Source organism: Schistocerca gregaria, chromosome 4, assembly GCF_023897955.1.
Source record: "Schistocerca gregaria isolate iqSchGreg1 chromosome 4, iqSchGreg1.2, whole genome shotgun sequence".
In the NCBI taxonomy this organism is placed as follows: Eukaryota; Metazoa; Arthropoda; class Insecta; order Orthoptera; family Acrididae; genus Schistocerca; species Schistocerca gregaria.
The window spans coordinates 598683158-598702472 of record NC_064923.1 but is presented as its reverse complement, the minus strand read 5'-3'; the positions used below and the strand labels follow the sequence as shown (position 1 = coordinate 598702472).

At 37.2% G+C, this 19315-nt stretch overlaps 1 protein-coding gene across 4 annotated transcripts in view; it reads left to right on the top strand.

Annotated features, from left to right (window-relative positions):
- Positions 1 to 19084, top strand: part of LOC126267040 (uncharacterized) — a 162258-nt gene extending 143174 nt beyond the window's left edge. For all 4 annotated transcript variants that reach the window (XM_049971847.1, XM_049971849.1, XM_049971848.1 and 1 more), the window contains 2 exons: positions 6864 to 7136; positions 7225 to 19084. In XM_049971847.1, the coding sequence (XP_049827804.1) occupies positions 6864 to 7136; positions 7225 to 7597 (646 nt within the window). In that variant the 3' untranslated portion in view covers positions 7598 to 19084. The remainder of the gene's footprint in view (positions 1 to 6863; positions 7137 to 7224) is intronic.
- The last annotated feature ends 231 nt before the right edge of the window (positions 19085 to 19315 follow it).

The following is a 19315-nucleotide window of genomic DNA, read 5'->3' as shown; positions in this document are numbered from 1 at the left end:
AGCAGACACCATATCCAGGAGGGGTCTCACCTTGTGCAGTGGGTCATAGCCAGCTTCTCCTTTCTTCTTAGCAAATGAATTGTCACTGATGTGAAAGTTTCTCAAAATATAAGTAAACCTGTCACAGCTCAGGATGTTTGGACAGAAATTACATGACACAACAGGATCCTTGGACCAGTGCTGTCATATACGGGGTCCCACACTTGCACACATATGGACTGCAATTGCTAGAAACTTTCTTATTTCTATGAGAGTAACTCCTTTCCATTTAGATAGTGAGCAGGTAGGGGAAAGGGAATTTGTGCTTCATAATTTCCTTATGCTTTGTTGTGCATACAGATTAGTTTGCTGCTTTATATGATTCACCATACTGTCTGTAAGTAAAAACAAAAAGAAGTCTAGAGGTGTGCTGTTCTGGTCTAAACTGGTAAGGTTGCACATTCCAGAGTGTCCTGAGAATGGATAGATCTTTGGCACATGATCAGTAGGCATTCAGACTTTATCAAAATCGGTACAGCATGAAGTTCTTTGTCTCTCTCTCTCACCCTTGGTTGCCCACGCACTTCAGGTGTGGTATCGGCAGGAACAATGGCAATACATGCTTCTGAAGAATTTGGATGATCGCTCTCCTCGTCTGACTCTACTATAAAAGTAGTATGTGCAAATAAAATCACTTACTACTGTAGTTACATATTGAAACCTCTTTCAGTTGAAATCTGAATAAAAAATATTGTGTATTTTGTTATCTGCATTCCTTACTTCAAGACTCAGAATCTTCTTCTTGAATATAGTCTGTGTCATCATCAGAATCAAGCAAATAATCATCCTCCAAAAAATCAACATCACTTTCTTCAAACTTGCGTGATAACTCAAGAGTGATTTAATCAGCTGTTAATCTATGCTTTCCATGATGATGCAACTGAGCACTTGCAAAGCCTCACAAAAAAAGGAGTGGTTCTCCCTTGTCCACCATTTAGCACCATTTATCATCAAATACTTCAACTATAACCTCTGCTGTGCCTCACAGACCATTGGGAGCCCTACGAACATGTAAAGGAAGGAAGGGGAAGTTCGAGCACACGCGCCCATAAAATTACAGGAGTCGGATTTTCGGGCTGGTCAGGCACACCCGTATTTTTTACAGGCGTTGGCTCCTAAGTGTTACTATAGATTAATAAATCTACTCACAAAGTGGCGGCAGAACACACATATAAAAGATGGTTGTAATTGGCAGGCTTTTGGAGCCAGTGACTCCTCCTTCAGGCAGAAGGGTTGAATAGGAAGGAAGAAGGGTGAAGGAAAAGGAGTGTAGAAGTCTAGGAAAAGTGGTCGATTTTGGGAAAGTCACCCAGAACTCCGGGTCAGTGGAGACTTACCATACAAGTCGAGAAGGAAAGTCTTTCCTTTGTGACCAACAGTGGAATTGATTTGAACAATTCTTCATATTCACATTTATAGATTAGCAAAAAAATTATCTTCCAGCCACAGTACAACCAGCCCAAAGTTTTTGCAAAGTAATATATACATCAGAACTGTTGTCAAAATTATGAAATAGTCAAAGCTACAGAGTACGTCTGCTCTTGGTGGTTTTCACTGGCAGAACTTCTAATGCAGAGAGAGATATGAATGGTGATACTAACAAAACCATAGCAGATAGAACCACAAGTGTCAGTGATAAAAATAGTTCAAAAATAGGAAGAAGAAAATCAGACAAATCAAAAATATTATTACACACTTCACTCAGCATGAGATTTTACTGGATTAAAGAAGAGAGATAAGATCTGGATGATTGATCTACATAAATATGAATGAGTATAGGAAAAATATAATGCACTTACGTCTTATTGAAATGGCTAAGTAACCAATCTGAAGAAACTGTTTGGTGCAGATAACTACATATGTTGAGACTATGACATTTGTTGTAAGGCTTCTTCTTCGACAACACAGCTGTTACTAAGCACAAATTATGTAGAAATAAATTACATAAAATAATAGTTCCTGACTCTTGTGGAAATAGGTAAAATGAAAAATTTCTGGAAGTTAATACTTCTCTCCTAATAAACCACACTGCACATTTGTTGCATAATTCACACATAAGTACAGTTGAACACCGTTTGGAGGTTTGACTCGGAAGTACTCAAATGTGAACCACACTCTCGGTGCACCCATACTTTCTTTCATTGAAAATACAACTTTAGATTGAATGATAAGGGAAGATAGTACTGCATTAAGCAGACTGACAAGTCTGTGTGCTAGACAACATTGATAGCAGTTAACAACAAAATCCAAGTCACTATCCAGGAAAAAGACCGTGTAGCCCAGGGTCATCATCAATAGGTAAAACAGAGAAATTGTTAGGAATGCCAGATGGTTGTGATAAGAGGGTCAGCGCTGGTCCACAGCAGCCCTTAAATTTGCCATGGGTGTTTTTGCCACATGATCTGGTGTTGGCAGATGTACCCTTCCATGCCACACCTAGTGATCCCGATATATGCATAATTATATCGACTGAGTTGTTAATAAGTGCACCAAGATTACAAGAATATTGACTTAACCAGATCAAGTAGTAGTAGTAGTAGTCGTCGTAGTAGTAGTAGTAGTAGTAGTAGTAGTAGTAGTAGTAGCTGATCAATCATCAAATGAAGTTTCATGACAGATCCAGTTGAAACTGATGAACAAGCTCAAATGAATGACAACTACATCAAAGGGACAACCACCTCAGACAAACATTATTCGAGAGACTCACCAACATGTTATTGAACATATGTGAAGCTATACTTGTCCAGAGATAAATACTGTTGCTACATTAAAAGAATGTGTCTTATTTGAGTGTTTATTGTTTGAACTGATTTGAATGAAGTGTAAGTTAAAATGTAAATGCCTGCACCCTCCGCCAGACAAAACAAACAAGCTATTTTTACAGAATAACAATTATTGAACTATATGAAATAAAATTGTCATAACTTTTGAATCGTTTGTGTTAGGACATTCAAAATGCATGGTTAGCTGCAGGACATCATGAGAATTAGTACATGCTGTATGGTCTTGTTTAGCAATGAAGCCCACTTCCATTTAGATGGGTCCGTCAGTAAGCAAAATTAGTGAATTTTGGGGACTGAGAATCCACATTTCATGGTCAGGAAGTCTCTTCACCCTCAGCCAATGATAGTGTGGTGTGCACTGTCCAATAATGATCATGATATTCCTTGATGGCACAGTGACTACCGAATGGTATGTGAAGGTTTTGGGAAATGATTTCATCCCCATTAGCCAAATTTACTCTGATTTCAACAAGATGTGGTTCATGCTAGCTGGAGCTCGATCCACATCAAAGCAGGAGAGTGTTTGATGTCCTGGAGGAGCACTTTCGGGACCATATTCTGGCTCTGGGGTACCCAGAGGGCACTGGCATGGGCCTTGATTGGCCACCATATTTTACGGTTCTGAACACATGCTATGTCTTTTTGTGTACTATGCTACAGACATGGTGTACAGCAATAACCCCAAAACCATTGCTGAGCTGAAAACCACCATTCAGAAGGTCATTGACAGCATTGATGTTTCGACACTTCAGTGGGTCATGCAGAATTTTGCTATCCGTCTGTGCCACATCACCACCAATAATGGCAGGCATACCGACCATGTTGTAACCTAAATCTGAATATCTGTAGTGGCGTTTACATGTTGAATAAAGTGTGTGCACACTGTAGTTGTAACTAATTTACATTTTTTGTGTAGTTCAATAATTGTCAAATTGTACGCAAAATACTGTATTGTTGCCTGTGTGTGTGTGTGTGCGCAATAACATTGAGCACTGGAAAACTAAGCAATTGACTGTTACAACACACTTTTCCATGTAGTTCCTTGTTTGCTCTGGTGGTCATGATCATGAGGCACAGGATGGGTGAAATAAGTGGCCCAGAAAATACTTAAAAGACTGACTTGGAAATGACTCTTGTTAATGAACAGGAGAACTGCTCACCACAGAAAGTGCTGGAACCATGCTTTTGATGCATGTGTCAGTTGCTGTCTCACATAGGTCTCTGCATGTCTTTTGCATACTCTGTACCAAGTACTTCCCTGTGCCATTATGATTGAGTGCATGGCACGAACAGACACATTTAGTAACCTGTGGAACACATGAAGAATGGTGTTTATGATTAAGAAAGAGGCTTTGTAGTCAAGTCTAATGCAAATCACAGTTTGTGAAAAACATATGCAGAACTTAAAAAGTATTTATATTTATGGCATCTGCAGCTGTTTAAAGGGAGGATATGAAGAATTTTGCTGACACCTGGTAAAATTCATGGTTTATTGATACATAATGGTTTTGTGGCCTAAAGCTGCATCATCATGTGCAAAGATGATGCAGTTTAAGGCTGCAAGACTGGTTGAGTATCAACAAAACAAGAATTTTACCAGTTGTCAGCAGATTTCTTATCATGTGTGCAGAACTGTTCGCTCGTGTTTGACTGAAAGTGTTCCAACAAAACCTCCAGCAGAGCATGCAGTGCAAAACTTAACAACTAAATGTGATATGTAGTGAATAAAAACCATAACTATTCGAAAGACTGCTTACACCCTGTTTGTCTACCCTCTTTAATAGTGTTGCTATGCAGTGTAGTATCCGACTCAGATGGAATTGATGGAGGATATTTGAAAAATCTGAAGAAGGGCATGTAGTTTTGTATTATCGTGAAATAGGGGAGAGAGTGCCAGGGATACAATATGCAAATTGGAGTGGCAGTCACTCAAACAAAGGAATTTTTTGTTGTGGCAGTATGTTCTCATGAAATTACAATCACCAACTTTCTTCTCCATTTCTTGGGGGGAGGGGGGGGGGGGGGGGGGGGGAATTGGCAGTGGAATGTTAGAGAAATAGCTTGAAGGTGGTTTAATGAACCCTCTACCATGCACTCAATTGTGAATTGTAGAGTAATCATTTAGATGTGGAAATGAGTTCGAACATCAGAAATCACTCCTGTGAAAGCAAGCCTAAAATGCAGTCCACCAGAATCTTAACACTATTTATGCGTGCAAGTGGGAATTAAGAAATAATCACATCAAAACATTGTCAGAAAAGACCTACATCTGTATCCTTAGAAACATACTGTTGTGCACGAGTTAAAGCACCCAAAAGAACTTTGGCATGCTGAGTTCTGCCAGTGGTTTGTGAGTAGAGTCAGCAATTTTGGATCTCAGTTTTTCATTTCTTCAGATGAGATGTGGTTAAGCCTTTTAGTGTATGTGAAATCACAGAATTTGCACTATTATTCATCAGAAAATATCAATCAGGGCTTAACAGAGTTATTGTATAACCTCAAGATTGGTGTTTGTTGTGCAATTTCTGGTGTTTGCATTGGAACATGGTTCTTTCAATGAACTGTTAATGTTAACCATTATGTGCAGAAACTGTTAAATCCATAGCACATCAACTCACAGAAGGTGGATGACTGTATAGATATTTCCAGAAATATGGAGGAACAGTGCACACTGCCTTGATGACAACTGTGTCGTGTGCTTGAGGTGTTCGGTGAGGAGAGGACAGTCAGCAAAGGAGCAAAGACGGTACAACTTCCTGGCCACCTAGATCACCTGATCTCCTTGCGACACCTGTGGGGTGAATTGAAAGCTCAGGTGTACTCAGATAAGCCTCACACACATGAACAGTTATAGCAAAACATTGAAAACACAATTGCTGCTCTCCCTCGGGCAGAGTAGCTAGGCATGTCTAACAGTTTCCTACATCGAGCACAGTGTTGAATAATTGTCAGAGGTGGTCATTTCCAGCATTTTCTATGATGTTCATTAACAAGGGAAGACTTTTAGCCATGTTACAGTATGTTATAAGTTAAAATTTTAGATATACTGTGTTCGTGATTTGTCTGGCTCTAGATATCATTCAAATTGTCAATCAGAACAGTTAAGTGTAAACATTATGTGAATTACAACATTTGCTTAAGCAAATAGTAGCAGCAGGATCTGTGGAAACTTGGGTGGAAGTTTCTATTGAGTTGTGAGAAATCACTGAAATTTTTGTAATTGGAAGGTATTAATTAGGAAAGGAAATAGGCATGGGAAGAAAATGTTATTAAAATCCTCGAAGGAGTGTATAGTAAAATGAGTGTATAGTAAAATGAGTGTATGGTAACAATCAATTATAACTGCTAAATTGAAGTGACGTAATGGCAATGTGCTAAGACATACAGTGGAGAGAAATAATTACTAAAATTTTAAGTAATTTAAATATAGATTAAAGTAGGTAAAAAGAGAGACTAATTGGAAGGTATGGAGGCAGAAAAGTGGAGAATAAAAAAATAAAACACTGAGAAGTGCAGAAAAACAAAGCTAAAAGAAGGCTAAGGGATAAAGCACAACTAAAAAATATATATGAGGGGTGAGTGTTTTGAGTTGAGGGGGGAGGGGGCAGATAAGAGACATAAAACTGTGGGTGCCAGTTGAGATCCGTCAAAAGTATTTGCTATATGACCATGCATAGCATGAAGGTTTTCATATTGAGAATGCATGTAAAAATTATTTGAATGGTGTGGTGAGCTAATACAAACAGTAAAAGGATAATGCCCATCACTAAGGTTAATACTTTTATCAATTTATTCGTTATAAGGATTTGTTGATAGTAAATACAAATTTAGATTGCTAGTTAGAAACTGTTTGGTCAGTGGTGAATTGCTCTGGTTATTCTTCAATAATTAATTAGCAAATGCCACATATTGTATTATCATAACAATTTCAGTATATTTTTTAGGAGTTAAGTAACTTAGGTTGCTAAAGGAACTAATAGCTGAATGACATTATCACTGATTTGGCATTTTGTTCTGTTCCAAGCTATTCTTGTTTTACAGAACTGACGAGATAGTTGAACAGTCGGAGACCAGTTTGCCACCAAATGCAGAGGCTCCGTCCTTCCTTGGAGTTTTGATGAATGTTGGAGTTAACAACAGTGGTGGTAGTGAAGCATGTGATCTGAATGATTCAGGGCTGTCACAAGCTTCAAGCAATGTTTCAGTTAGTTCCTTATCAGCTGAAGAAGAAGAAGAGCTAAAATTTGATACTCCTAATAGATCTGAAAACCACCATGCAGATGGCTGTAGACAAGAACACCATGCTGTGAAGAGGTAATTTTTCTTTGTTTTTGGATGTTGTGGAAGTGTGTAACAAATAACTGTATAAAGTAGCTAACGTTGTTTCACTACCAATTTACAGGAGTGGGTGGCAACGAGAAGAAAGAACATCATCAGATGCAGCAGATGTCACCTTGAATGGTGCATTGCTCCGCATTGCAGTTCCTAACAGTGACACTGAAGCACAACAAGCTGGTGACTCAAGTGTATCACAGGCTTCAAGTAGTGCATCACTTAGTTCAAATACTGCTGTTCCACATAGTTTCTCTGATGGACCTCTAGTCAAGAGGCGAAAATTTGACTCAGGGAATTCAAGTACAGCTGAAGATCTTCAGGAAGATGAAGAGACATGCAGATCACACGAGAGTCCCAGAATTAATGTTCAAGCAATCACTGTTTTGAATGTACAAAATGTGGTAAATTATAATATTCAAAATACTTCTAATACTCCTTGAAGTAGAAAACTTCTAATAAATCATTTGTGATATTTTTTGTAGATTTGACTGAATTATACCTCCGTTTTATTGTTCTTTAATGTTTCCTTTATTTTAAGTAAGCGTGTTATTGATCTTGAGAGGTTCTGTACTTTAAATGATTTTGCAAGCATATTGGCTTTGAAAAGGAAGTCCATCTAAAGATGCATCCTAATTTTTCTAGTTCTGGGCACAGTAGTATCATCAAAAAGATTATTTGATACATTTGGCCTATTCACTGAATAGTTGCATAATTATTTATAGAAACTATAATTTACAGCAGTGAGTGTGTCAAAATTAAGTCAAGGTGCTAACCATAAATTAATTACTGGGCATTAAAACTAAAAGGCTCAAGTTAGCATACAGAAATATTGAGTTGATTAATCATTGATACAAAAATTATTTTAAATCAGTGAATTAATCAATTGCTTGCATGCATTGATGTAATGTTGGCTCTCAATTTTTTGCCAGTACTCTCTCTTATGGTATTTCATGACAAAGGTGTTACCACATAATCTGTTTCATGACAACACCTGTGTGGATGGATTTATGCTCAAAAGCTGTGGATATATTAGTATTGTTAGCTACATTATATATTACGAAAGACTGCTAAATAATTGTTAGGTGCAGGTTGTACTTCTCAGTACCCAAAAGTTCTTCCCCAACTAATAGATATTTATCTTAGTACATTACTATTATTATGCAATTCTTTAAAGTTAGTGCAATATGTTTTGTCTTATTTTCTATCGTAAAATTATAAACAGACAGAATGATTGGGCAGTAGAAACATTCAGGAAGCAATTGCAAAGTACCATTGACTGACACATTTTAAAGTAGAAAATCTTTCATCTCACCCAGTCTTGCAGCAGGTGGGTCCTTATCATTTGGTCATAGTGATGTGCTGCTGCTTTCCATATTTCCACAATCTATTCCTCTTGCCACCCAGAAGAAGGAACTAACAATTACAAAAAATAAGTACAGAACTATACTTAGTTTTAGTAATTCAATGTCTTAATGTATCTCTCAACAGTACTTGGAATTTAGCTTTCTGTAGGTAATTATTGTCTAATCATCCTGGCTTCTTGTAATTTTACAATTACCTCAAGTGAATTTTTGTTTTGTTATTTATTACTGTAACATACTGATGGGAAGGAGCAAACTTTGTGTGCATACTGAATTAGATTAAAGAAATGAAAAAAGTTATTACTTGTTCTTACCATGAATAGAACATATGTGAGCTGAAATAACCAACTTTAATTTATCATTACCACCAGGAACTAATACGAAATGCTGCACTTCAAACTGGGGTTATACAATACAGAGCAAGTACTGATTATGAGACTATTTCATAAGGATCAGTTTTAATAATTGAACAAAGAAGCACAATAGTGCCACCAGATGAAAGAAGTAATTAGAAGTATTTACACTGACCAGATGCCTGTGATGTTGGTCTCATGAGTAATAAAACCTATCTCTATGGCAGTCAGTCCACTCAAACAGGTCTGGTGTAATGTTCATGAGTATGGTGATGTGCCTTTAAAATTCTGACCAGTAATCGGTAATTTGAGGGTTATAAACTTTGTTTTTCAACACTCATCACACAAAAAAATTGTATGTCAGTGAAGGGTTTGACCCTCCACAGTAGGTAAACACCTTCTGATCTGCAACTTGTTGTTGTTGTTGTTGTTGTTGTTGTTGTTGTTGTTGTTGTCTTCACTCCAGAGACTGGTTTGATGCAGCTCTCCATGTTACTCTACCCTGTGCAAGCTTCTTCATCTCAAAGTAACATCCTTCTGAATTTGCTTAGTGTATTCATCTCTTGGTCTCCCTCTACAATTTTTACTCTCCACACTGCCCTCAAATATTAAATTGGTGATCACTTGATGCCTCAGAACATGTCCTATCAACCGATCCCTTTTTGTAGTCAATTTGCACCACAAATTCCTCTTTTCCACAATTCTCTTCAATACCTCCTCATTAGTTCTGTGATCTACCCATCTAATCTTCAGCATTCTTTTGTAGCACCACATTTTGAAAGCTTCTATTTTCTTCTTGTCTAAACTATTTATCGTCCATGTTTCACTTCCATACATGGCTCCACTCCATACAAATACTTTCAGAAACGACTTCCTGGCACTTACATCTATACTTGATGTTAACAAATTTCTCTTCTTCAGAAACGCTTTCCTTGCCATTGCGAGTCTACATTTTATATCCTCTCTACTTCGACCATCATCCGTTATTTTGCTCCCCAAATAACAAAACTCATCTACTACCTTAAGTGTCTCATTTCATAATCTAATTCCCTCAGCATCACCCGACTGAATTCGACTACATTCCATTATCCTCATTTTGCTTTTGTTGTTGTTCCTCTTATATCCTTCTTTCACAACACTGTCCATTCTGTTCAACTGCTCCTCCAGGTCCTTTGCTGTCTGACAGAATTACAGTGTCATCGGCAAAGATAAAAGTTTTTCCATTCTGGAAACATCCCCCAGGCTGTGGCTAAGCCATGTCTCCGCAATATCCTTTCTTTCAGGAGTGCTGGTTCTGCAAGTTTCGCAGGAGAGCTTCTGTAAAGTTTGGAAGGTAGGAGACGAGGTACTGGCAGAAGTAAAGCTGTGAGTACCGGGCGTGAGTCATGCTTCGGTAGCTCAGTTGGTAGAGCACTTGCCCGCGAAAGGCAAAGGTCCCGAGTTCGAGTCTCGGTCGGGTACACAGTTTTGATCTGCCAGGAAGTTTCATAAAAGTTTTTATTTCTTCTCCATGGATTTGAATTCCTATTCCTAATTTTTCTTTTGTTTCCTCAATATACAGATTGAATAACATCAGGGATAGGTTACAACCCTGTCTCACTCCCTTCCCAACCACTGCCTCCCTTTTGTGCTCCTTGACTCATGTAACTGCCATCTGGTTTCTGTACAAATTGTAAGCAGCCTTCGCTCCCTCTATTTTATCCCAGCCACCGTCAGAGTTTGAAAGAGAGTATTCCAGTCAACATTGTCAAAAGCTTTCTCTAAGTCTACAAATGCTAGAAACTTGGGTTTGCCTTCCCTTAATCTATCTTCTAAGATAAGTCGTAAGGTCAGTATCTCCTCACGTGTTCCAACATTTCTACGAAATCCAAACAGATCTTCTTCAAGGTTGGCTTCTACCTGGTTTAACATTTGTCTGTAAAGAATTCATGTTAGTATTTTGCAGCCGTGACTTACTAAGCTGATGGTTCAGTAATTTTCACGCCTGTCAACACCTGCTTTCTTTGGAATTGGAATTATTATATTCTTCTTGAAGTCTGAGGGTATTTCGCCTGTCTCATATATCTGTTATTGTTATGGGTGGCTCTCCTAAGGCTATCAGCATTTCTAATGGAATATTCTCAACTCCTGGGTCCTTGTTTCTATGTAGGGTTTTCAGTGCTATGTCAAATTCTTCATGCAGTATCATATCCCCCATTTAATCTTCATCTACATCCTCTTCCTTTTCCATAGTAATGTCCTTGAGTGCATCACCCTTGTATAAATCCTCTATATGTTCATTCACCCTTCTGCTCTCCCTTCTTTGCTTAGAACTGGTTTTCCATCTGAGCTCTTGATCTTCATACAAGTGGTCTCCTGTTTCTCCAAAGGTCTCTTTAATTTTCCTGTGGCAGTATCTATCTTACCCCTAGTGATATATGCATCTACATCTTTACATTTTTCCTCTAACCATCCCTGCTTAACCATTTTGCACTTCCTGTTGATCTCATACTTAAGACATTTGTACTCCTTTTTTTCTGTTTAACGTACTTCATCTTTATATTTTCTCCTTTAATCAGTTAAATTCAATATCTCTTGTGTTACCCATGTATTTCTACCAGCCCTCGTCTTTTTACCTACTTGATCCTCTGCTGCCTTCACTATTTCATCTCTTAAAGCTACCCATTCTTCTTCTACTGTATTTGTTTCCCCTGTTCTTGTCAATTGTTTCCTAATGCTCTTTCTGAAACTTTGTACATTTATCCAGGTCCCATCTTCTTAAATTCCCACCTTTTTGCAGTTTCTTCAGTTTTAATCAGTTTAATCTACAGCTCATGATCAACAGATTGTGGTCAAAGTCCACATCTGCCCCTGGAAATGTCTTAAAATTTAAAACCTAGTTCCTAAATCTCTATCTTATAATTATATAATCTATCTGAAACCTTCCAGTGCTTCCAGGCCTCTTCCACATAAATAGCCTTCTGTCATGATTCTTAAACCAAGCGTTAGCTATGCTCTGTGCAAAATTCTACCAGGTGGCATACTCTTTCATTCCTTATCCCTATCCCATATTCACCCACTACTTTTCCCTCTCTTCCTTTTCCTACTATTGAATTCCAGTCCCCCATGGCTATTAAATCTTCATCTCAGACCACTGTCTGAATAATTTCTTTTATCTAATCATACATTTCTTCAATCTCTTCATCACCTGCGGAGCTAGTTGGCATATAAGCTTGTACTACTGTAGTAGACGAGGGCTTAGTGTCTATCTTGGTTACAATAATGCGTTCACTATGCTGTTCATAGTAGCTTACCCGCATTCATATTTTTTTTCTTATTTATTATTATTATTGTTATTAAACCTACTCCTGGATTACGCATATTTGATTTTGTGTTTATAACCCTGTATTCACTTGACCAGAAGCCTTGTTCCTCCTGCCACCGAACTTCACTAATTCCAGAATATTTTACCCAAGAGGGCACCATCATTTAACCTTACAATAAAGCTGCATGCCTTTGGGAAAAATTACAGCTGTAGTTTCCCCTTGCTTTCAGCTGTTCGCAGTACCATTGCAGCAAGGCCAGTTTGTGTAATGTTACAAGGCCAGATCAATCATCCAGACTGTTGCCCGTGCAACTGCTGAAAAGGCTGCTGTGCCCCTCTTCAGGAACCACACGTTTGTCTGGCCTCTCAACTGATACCCCTCCATTGTGGTTGCACCTGTGGTACGGCTCTCTGTATCACTAAGGCATGCAAGCCTGCCCACCAATGGCAAGGTCCATTGTTCATGGAGGGAAGATCTGCAACTTATGTAGTCCAATAAATGACCACATCTATAGCTATTTGGCTACTTCATAAATCACACTTACGTGCGTGGCAGAGGGTTCATCAAACCACCTTCATAACAATTCTGTTATTCCACTCTCCAACAGCATGCGGAAAAAACACACACACAAATCTTTCCATGCATGGTCCAATTTCCATTATTTTATTGCGATTATCATTTCTCCCCTTGTAGGTCAAGGTCAACAAAATATTTTCCAATTCAGAGGAGAAAGTTGCTGATTTAAATTTTGTGAGAGTATCCTGCCGCAATGAAAAACATCTTTGTTGTAAAGATGCCCACTCCAAATCCTGTTTCATGTCATACTTTCCTCCATTAATCCTAACTGGTAAAGATCCCACACCACACAATAGTACACCAAAAGAGGATGAACAAGAATAGTGTAGACAGTCTCTTTAGTAGATCTGTTGCATCTTCTGTATATTCTGCCAATAAAATGCAGTATTTGCTCACCTTCCCCACAAAATTTTCTGTGTGTTCTTTCCAATTTAAGTTGTTCGTAATAGTAATTCCTAAATATTTAGTTGAATTTACGGCCTTTAGATTTGATTGATTTATGGTGTAACTGAAGTTCAATGGATTCCTTTTAGTGTTCATGTAGATGACTTCACACTGTTCATTATATTGGATCAATTGCCAATTTTTGCACCATACAGATATTTTATCTAAATCATTTTGCAATTGGTTTTGATCTTCTGATGACTTTACTAGATGATAAACGACAGCATCATGTGCGAACACTCTAAGCCAGTTGATCAGATTGTCTCTTAAATAATTTATATAGCTATGGGACAACAGTGGAGCTATAACACTACCTTGGGAAACACCAGAAACCACTTCTGTTTTACTCGATGACACACAGTCAGTTACTATCAACTGTGGCCCATCTTACGGGAAACCACAAACCTAGTTGCTTATATGAGATAATATTCCATAAGCACGCAATTTGATAACAAATCACTTGCAGGATATGGCGTCAAGTGCCTTCTGGAAATCTAAAAATAAGGAATCAATTCACTTCGTGTGATTGACCTAGTTGTGTTTCACAAGAATGATGTTTTCTAAATCTATGTTAACTCTGTGTCAATAGACTGTTGTCTTTGAGGTAGTTCATAATGTTTGAACACAGTATATGTCCCAGAACCCTGCTGCATATCGATATTAATGATATGGACCTGTGATGTAGTAGATTACTCCTGTTGCCTTTCTTGGATATTGTTGTGACCTGTGCAACTTTCCAGTATTTGGGTATGAACCTTTCAGTGAGCAAGCAGTTGTATATGATTGCCAAGTATGGAGCTAATACATCAGCATACTGTGAAAGGTGCCTAATTTGTGCGCACTCTGTACCAGAAGACTTGATTTTATTAAGTGGTTTAAGTTGCATCACTACTCCAAGGATATCTACTTCGAAGTTACTCATGTTGGCTGCTGTTATCAGTTCGAATTCAAGAATATTTACTTTTGTCTTTTTTGGTGAAGGAATTTTGGAAGGCAGTGTTTGGTGATTCTCAGACATCTATGTACCGATATGGTAAATCTAATCTTTTTAAAAAATGGAACTCTATTATTTCTCCTCATGAGTTTTAAGTAATGACAAGTATTATTTCAATTATTGCCATTGGTTCTCTTTCTACATTGGCATTTGTATCTGTTGCTAGTTGTGCCCAGCATGCATCGTGGTGCCTCCTTTTCTTTCTTAGTAGGTACACATATACAAAGCACACACATTTACTTGTACAAAATAAATGAAAGGCAATTATTGTTTGTGAATAAAATTTCATTTGCAAAAGTCAATAAAATTCTTCTGGGTGTATGGCCACATTGTCAATGCATAAAGCTTCCAATGTTTTGGCCATGATTTCAAATGGCCTTCCTCATGATACACTTTTTGCTAACACTTAGCAAAATTCACCCGCAGGAGGCCATTTGCAACAGCGGCTCAAACGTCAGAAGTTTTACACATTGACAGTGCAGTCATCCACCCAGTAGAATTTTATTGACTGTGACAGTGGCTATGGTAACTTATACTTAGATACAGTTTGAAAAGTTAATGAAAGTGCTTTGGGATGTACGAAATTTTTGGTCTTTTAGTCTTCTGCAAAAGCAAACAAATATTTCAGGTAACCCACCCATTAGTATACAACGTATAATCGAACATGTGCAAAGCATGGATTAAATGAGTCATATATGTACTACATTTGGCTGACATTGCTCCTGGCTGTCCCATGTTATGGTATTATGTCACACACCCCCTCTCCCCCCCACCACTTTTTTCATCCTCATCCTTTTCTGAGGTATTTGGTTCTTACTCCTCCTCCTCCTCCTCCTCCTCCTAAACCTTTACAGTTGTGTTCACCAAAGTTTCATTGTATCTGTTGCTAGCTGTTTTCAGCATGCATTGTGATGCCTCCTTTTCGTTCTCAGTAGGTACACATGTACAAAGCACACACATTTACATGTACAAAATAAATGAACGGTACAGGAATGCATCACATATACAGCCAAACAAATATTCATTTTTATATATTAGTTTGGTAGCTGGCCGCCCACAGTTTCCTCTAGATATTGTACAAAATTTTCATGCATTTCTTAGGCTGTATTTTCACTAGCAAATGATCTGACATTGCATCTGTTTCCTCAGTAACCGAGGCATCTGGAATCAGAGAGCAGACTAAACAGTTTCATGACTGACACAGGATTAGTGTCGTGCCCAAATTACCAAGTGAAACACAACAGTAGTGTCAATATTCTGAAAGGAATAGTTACTCCTCGCCATGGTGCAGAGATGCTGAATTGCAGACAGGCACAACAATAGTCTCTTCACACATATTCAAGCATACTCTACACTTGATCAGTCTGTAATGCTACCACAAACTCCAGCTATTAAGTAAATTTGGATTATGTGAGCCACCATACATTGTGTGCCAAAGCTGAATTTTCTTGCCAAATCATCTTCCACATTGCCTGTATAATATTCAAATCATGTGTGAACGCTCTATAGATGATTTAATTTCTTCGCTATTAGACTTGTGCAGGATAGAAAAAATAAAAATGTAATATTTCTTGGTCAGTGTTCTATCCTTGGCACTTTGATTCCTATGTCTTATCTTTTTCTTTCTGTGGCTTCTGTAAATGCTACTCTGTAAGGACTGCAGACTAATCAACAGTACTCAATAGTTGGCTGAACAATTGTTTCGTAAACTACCTCTTTTGTCAGTGAATTAAACTACTGCAAAATTATTGTGATAAATTTATCCAGAAAAGGCCTTTCCTACAGCTGGATTTATAGGGTGATTTCATTCTGAATTGCTCTCTTCAGGTACCTTGAGATGCATTATGTCCCACTAATATCAGTGCCAGTTCACAAATCATGTAGTAAGAAGATTTTTCTTCTATTTGCTCACAATAAATTACTTTTATTTATGTTAATGGTCAGCTGCCTGTCTTCGCACAAGAGGCTGGTCACATTAGTTTTCCTGCATGCAGATTGTAACAATTTTCTAATGATCATACAATGTTTTATGTAACTGCATCACTTGCTAACAGATGTTTCAGTGCAAACTGTTCTAATTACATTTATGTATGAATGATCTAGTAAATTACTTGGAAAAAAATTATGCTTGAGAGGGCTAGGTTATCTTGTGGCAAGTTCTTTATCTCAGTTGCCTTGGAATAATCTGTATTACACATTGCTAACTTTGCCACACACTCCTATATTTGCATAAGTAGTTTCAGCTTCAGCTCAAGACAATTGATATAAGATATTAGAAGTAATGAGCATTTTATAAGCTTCTAGCCAGCAGCTAATGCATAGAGACACTTACATGGAAGGGGCATAATCTCTTTCAATTCTGTGTGTATGGAATTTTTTATTTAATAATTACGGGGAAAAATATTAAGTTCCTCAAATATAATTTTCGACTACCAAAAGATAAGGCAGGTAAACTTCCCATTAGTAGGTCCACTGCTTCCACCCCATGTACAAATCTTCATTCATGTGATATTAGATGTATACTAGTCTACATTACTTTGGTCTTTCTGGGTATTGGTTCTACCATTTGAACTGATTTTTATATAGCATTATGTTTGCTTAAGTTTTTCACCATTTGTGTCAAAAGTAATATTTTAAATAGTTTTGTTTAAAACTTACACTTTGTAGTAGAAATAAAACATAAATTTGTTTGTAAAAATTTTCTATTCTCTAAAAGAGTTTGATATTAGTCTTTCTCCCTTTTTAATTCCTAATCTGTTAATTTAATTTTACCTGTTATGGTTATTTTTGGATTTGTGACTGATTCCCATTCATAAAATTTGAAAGGAAAAAAATGCCCTGTGATTGAAGGTGGATGTTTTTCCTTTCAAATAATTAGTTTCATTGTAGTAGAATGTACATTATGATCATAACTGAAGTTGCTGCTGTAAGTGCATTAGAATTATTTTCAGTGGTATTTGTTCAGTAAGTGTTCAACATTTTGTTAGAGCATATAATGCAAAGTTGAAAAAGTTCAGACGCTCCCTCTCTACCCTAAAGTCTACACCCCCCCCCCCCCCTCCCACCCTTAAAATGAGATCTGTCTCCTCACCATTTCCTGGTGGTTTTCCTTTATTTTCCAGTTGCTTACTGCTGTTTCCTACACATTTTGCACATTGATTAGTCTCCTTGTTATGAATAGCAATCTCTGTGAATCTCAGCTTGTTTCTATCATCAGTCAAAATCCAGGTCTGTTGCAGCTCTCCATGCTAAATATATCCAGTACAAGTATCTTCATCTTTGAATAACTACTGTAGCCATGTGAACCTGTTCGTTGTATTCAAGTGTTGATCAACTGTTCAAAAAATTAACTATTCCCTATATTCCCTGGTGCTCCAGAATGTGCTGATACATGGTTGCCAATCTATGGCTTACAGCCTGAGCATTTCTTGATACTGTGTACACTTTTGGGTTGTTGTTGTCTGATACTGCTGATTTCAACACATTCATTCATGTTTTATGGGCCAAGAGACATTGTTTGCCAGACAGCATTTTTCATTTCCTTACTGCACAATTTCCTTTTGCTACATGCCAAAATTAAAATTGAATACTACTACCTTTTGCCTTAATTTTTGTGGTAATGGAAGAATGAGAGAACAGAGCACTTCTCAAATTGGAGAGTATAAAATGTAACAATCATATGAAAATAAGTAATTTGCCTACTGTAGAGCTTCTAAAAAATGATTTTTTTTCACACAATCCTACCTTTAGAAATTCTTCAGGGAGGAATGGAAGAGAGGTCGGAGTATAAGACAGGACAGTGTTGTATACTTTTGTGTGTGCCTACTGACAGTTGTAAATATTTTTACCATCTGAATGTAATTTTAAATTATCATTACTTCTCAAAGCTAAGTGTGTGTCGAGTTATTGAGTCACTCATCATCATTCCTGATAGAAATCTGCGTGCTTTTCCCCTTTCTAGTATAAATCAAAAGCATTTTCTTTATTCTTTCTTTCATAGTCAGAGTAATGGCCTACAATATTACCAGTGGTTTATCTGTTATTGAATTTATGTGAGCATTTCATTTCATATTTCCACTATTGTGTGTCATAAATGTGAGGTGATGAATTGCAGATGATATTCAGCTAATCTTGTCAGTAGCCACAGTGTACTTGTCCAGCTTATACAGAAGAGTTAACTGTTATTGACTGTATCAGGCTATCATTTTAATGCTACATGGAATGTTTTGGAGTTTGTATAAAATCCAGTAAATAACACATGTACTTTTTCTGTCGTTCATTTTGTTTAAAATTGTTTTACTGGCTGTGATAAAACCCTGTTAATCATACTATTTGTTTCATATTGCGTTCTGACAGTAGTTTGTCACTATAATGTCAAGAGTTAGCCGCCTTCTGCCCATTTGGATCTTTTTTCCATTTGTTTGCATGTGCTAAATTTTCCTCTAGTGAGAAGTATTACACTTGTAATTATACACATGTGGAAGATAGATTTTTAAGTATTGAACTGTTATTTTGCCAACAGTTTTAAAGTATTGTTCAGTTCCTTTAAATTTAGTATGTGGTACACTGTTTATAGTACTATGCAAAATGTTCAGTATTTCATTAAAAATGAAAAAAAATTAAAAAAGACAAAGGGGCAGTAAAAAAAAATATTTTTCATCTTTACTTTGAAACATGAACTGTTCATTAGCAATATGTGAATATGTAGTTAAAGGATTGAGACACTGTATATTTATTTTACATGAAGTTGTGAACAGTTAAGATGATGATCTATTTTATTGTTGTTAATTGTGCCATAGTCCTCTTGAAACATAATTTATGAGATCTGGTGAATTTGGTATTACTGTTGATTCTCATGTACTGATATGTAAATAAATGTTTTTATTTGCTTTCATTCATTGTTTTTTTCACCTGTTGTCTCAGAATATATAAAAATAGTGTGATAACTAAGGTACTTTCTTTTCTGAAAAATGTAGCTACACTGATTAGCTAAAACATTATGACCACTGCCCAGTGAGGTTAAATGACACTTTGTGGTGGTGGTGTGGGCATGTGACATAGTAAGGGAGATATATCGGGAGGCAGGAGACAAATGGTGAATCATTCTAGTGATGATACGGACAGT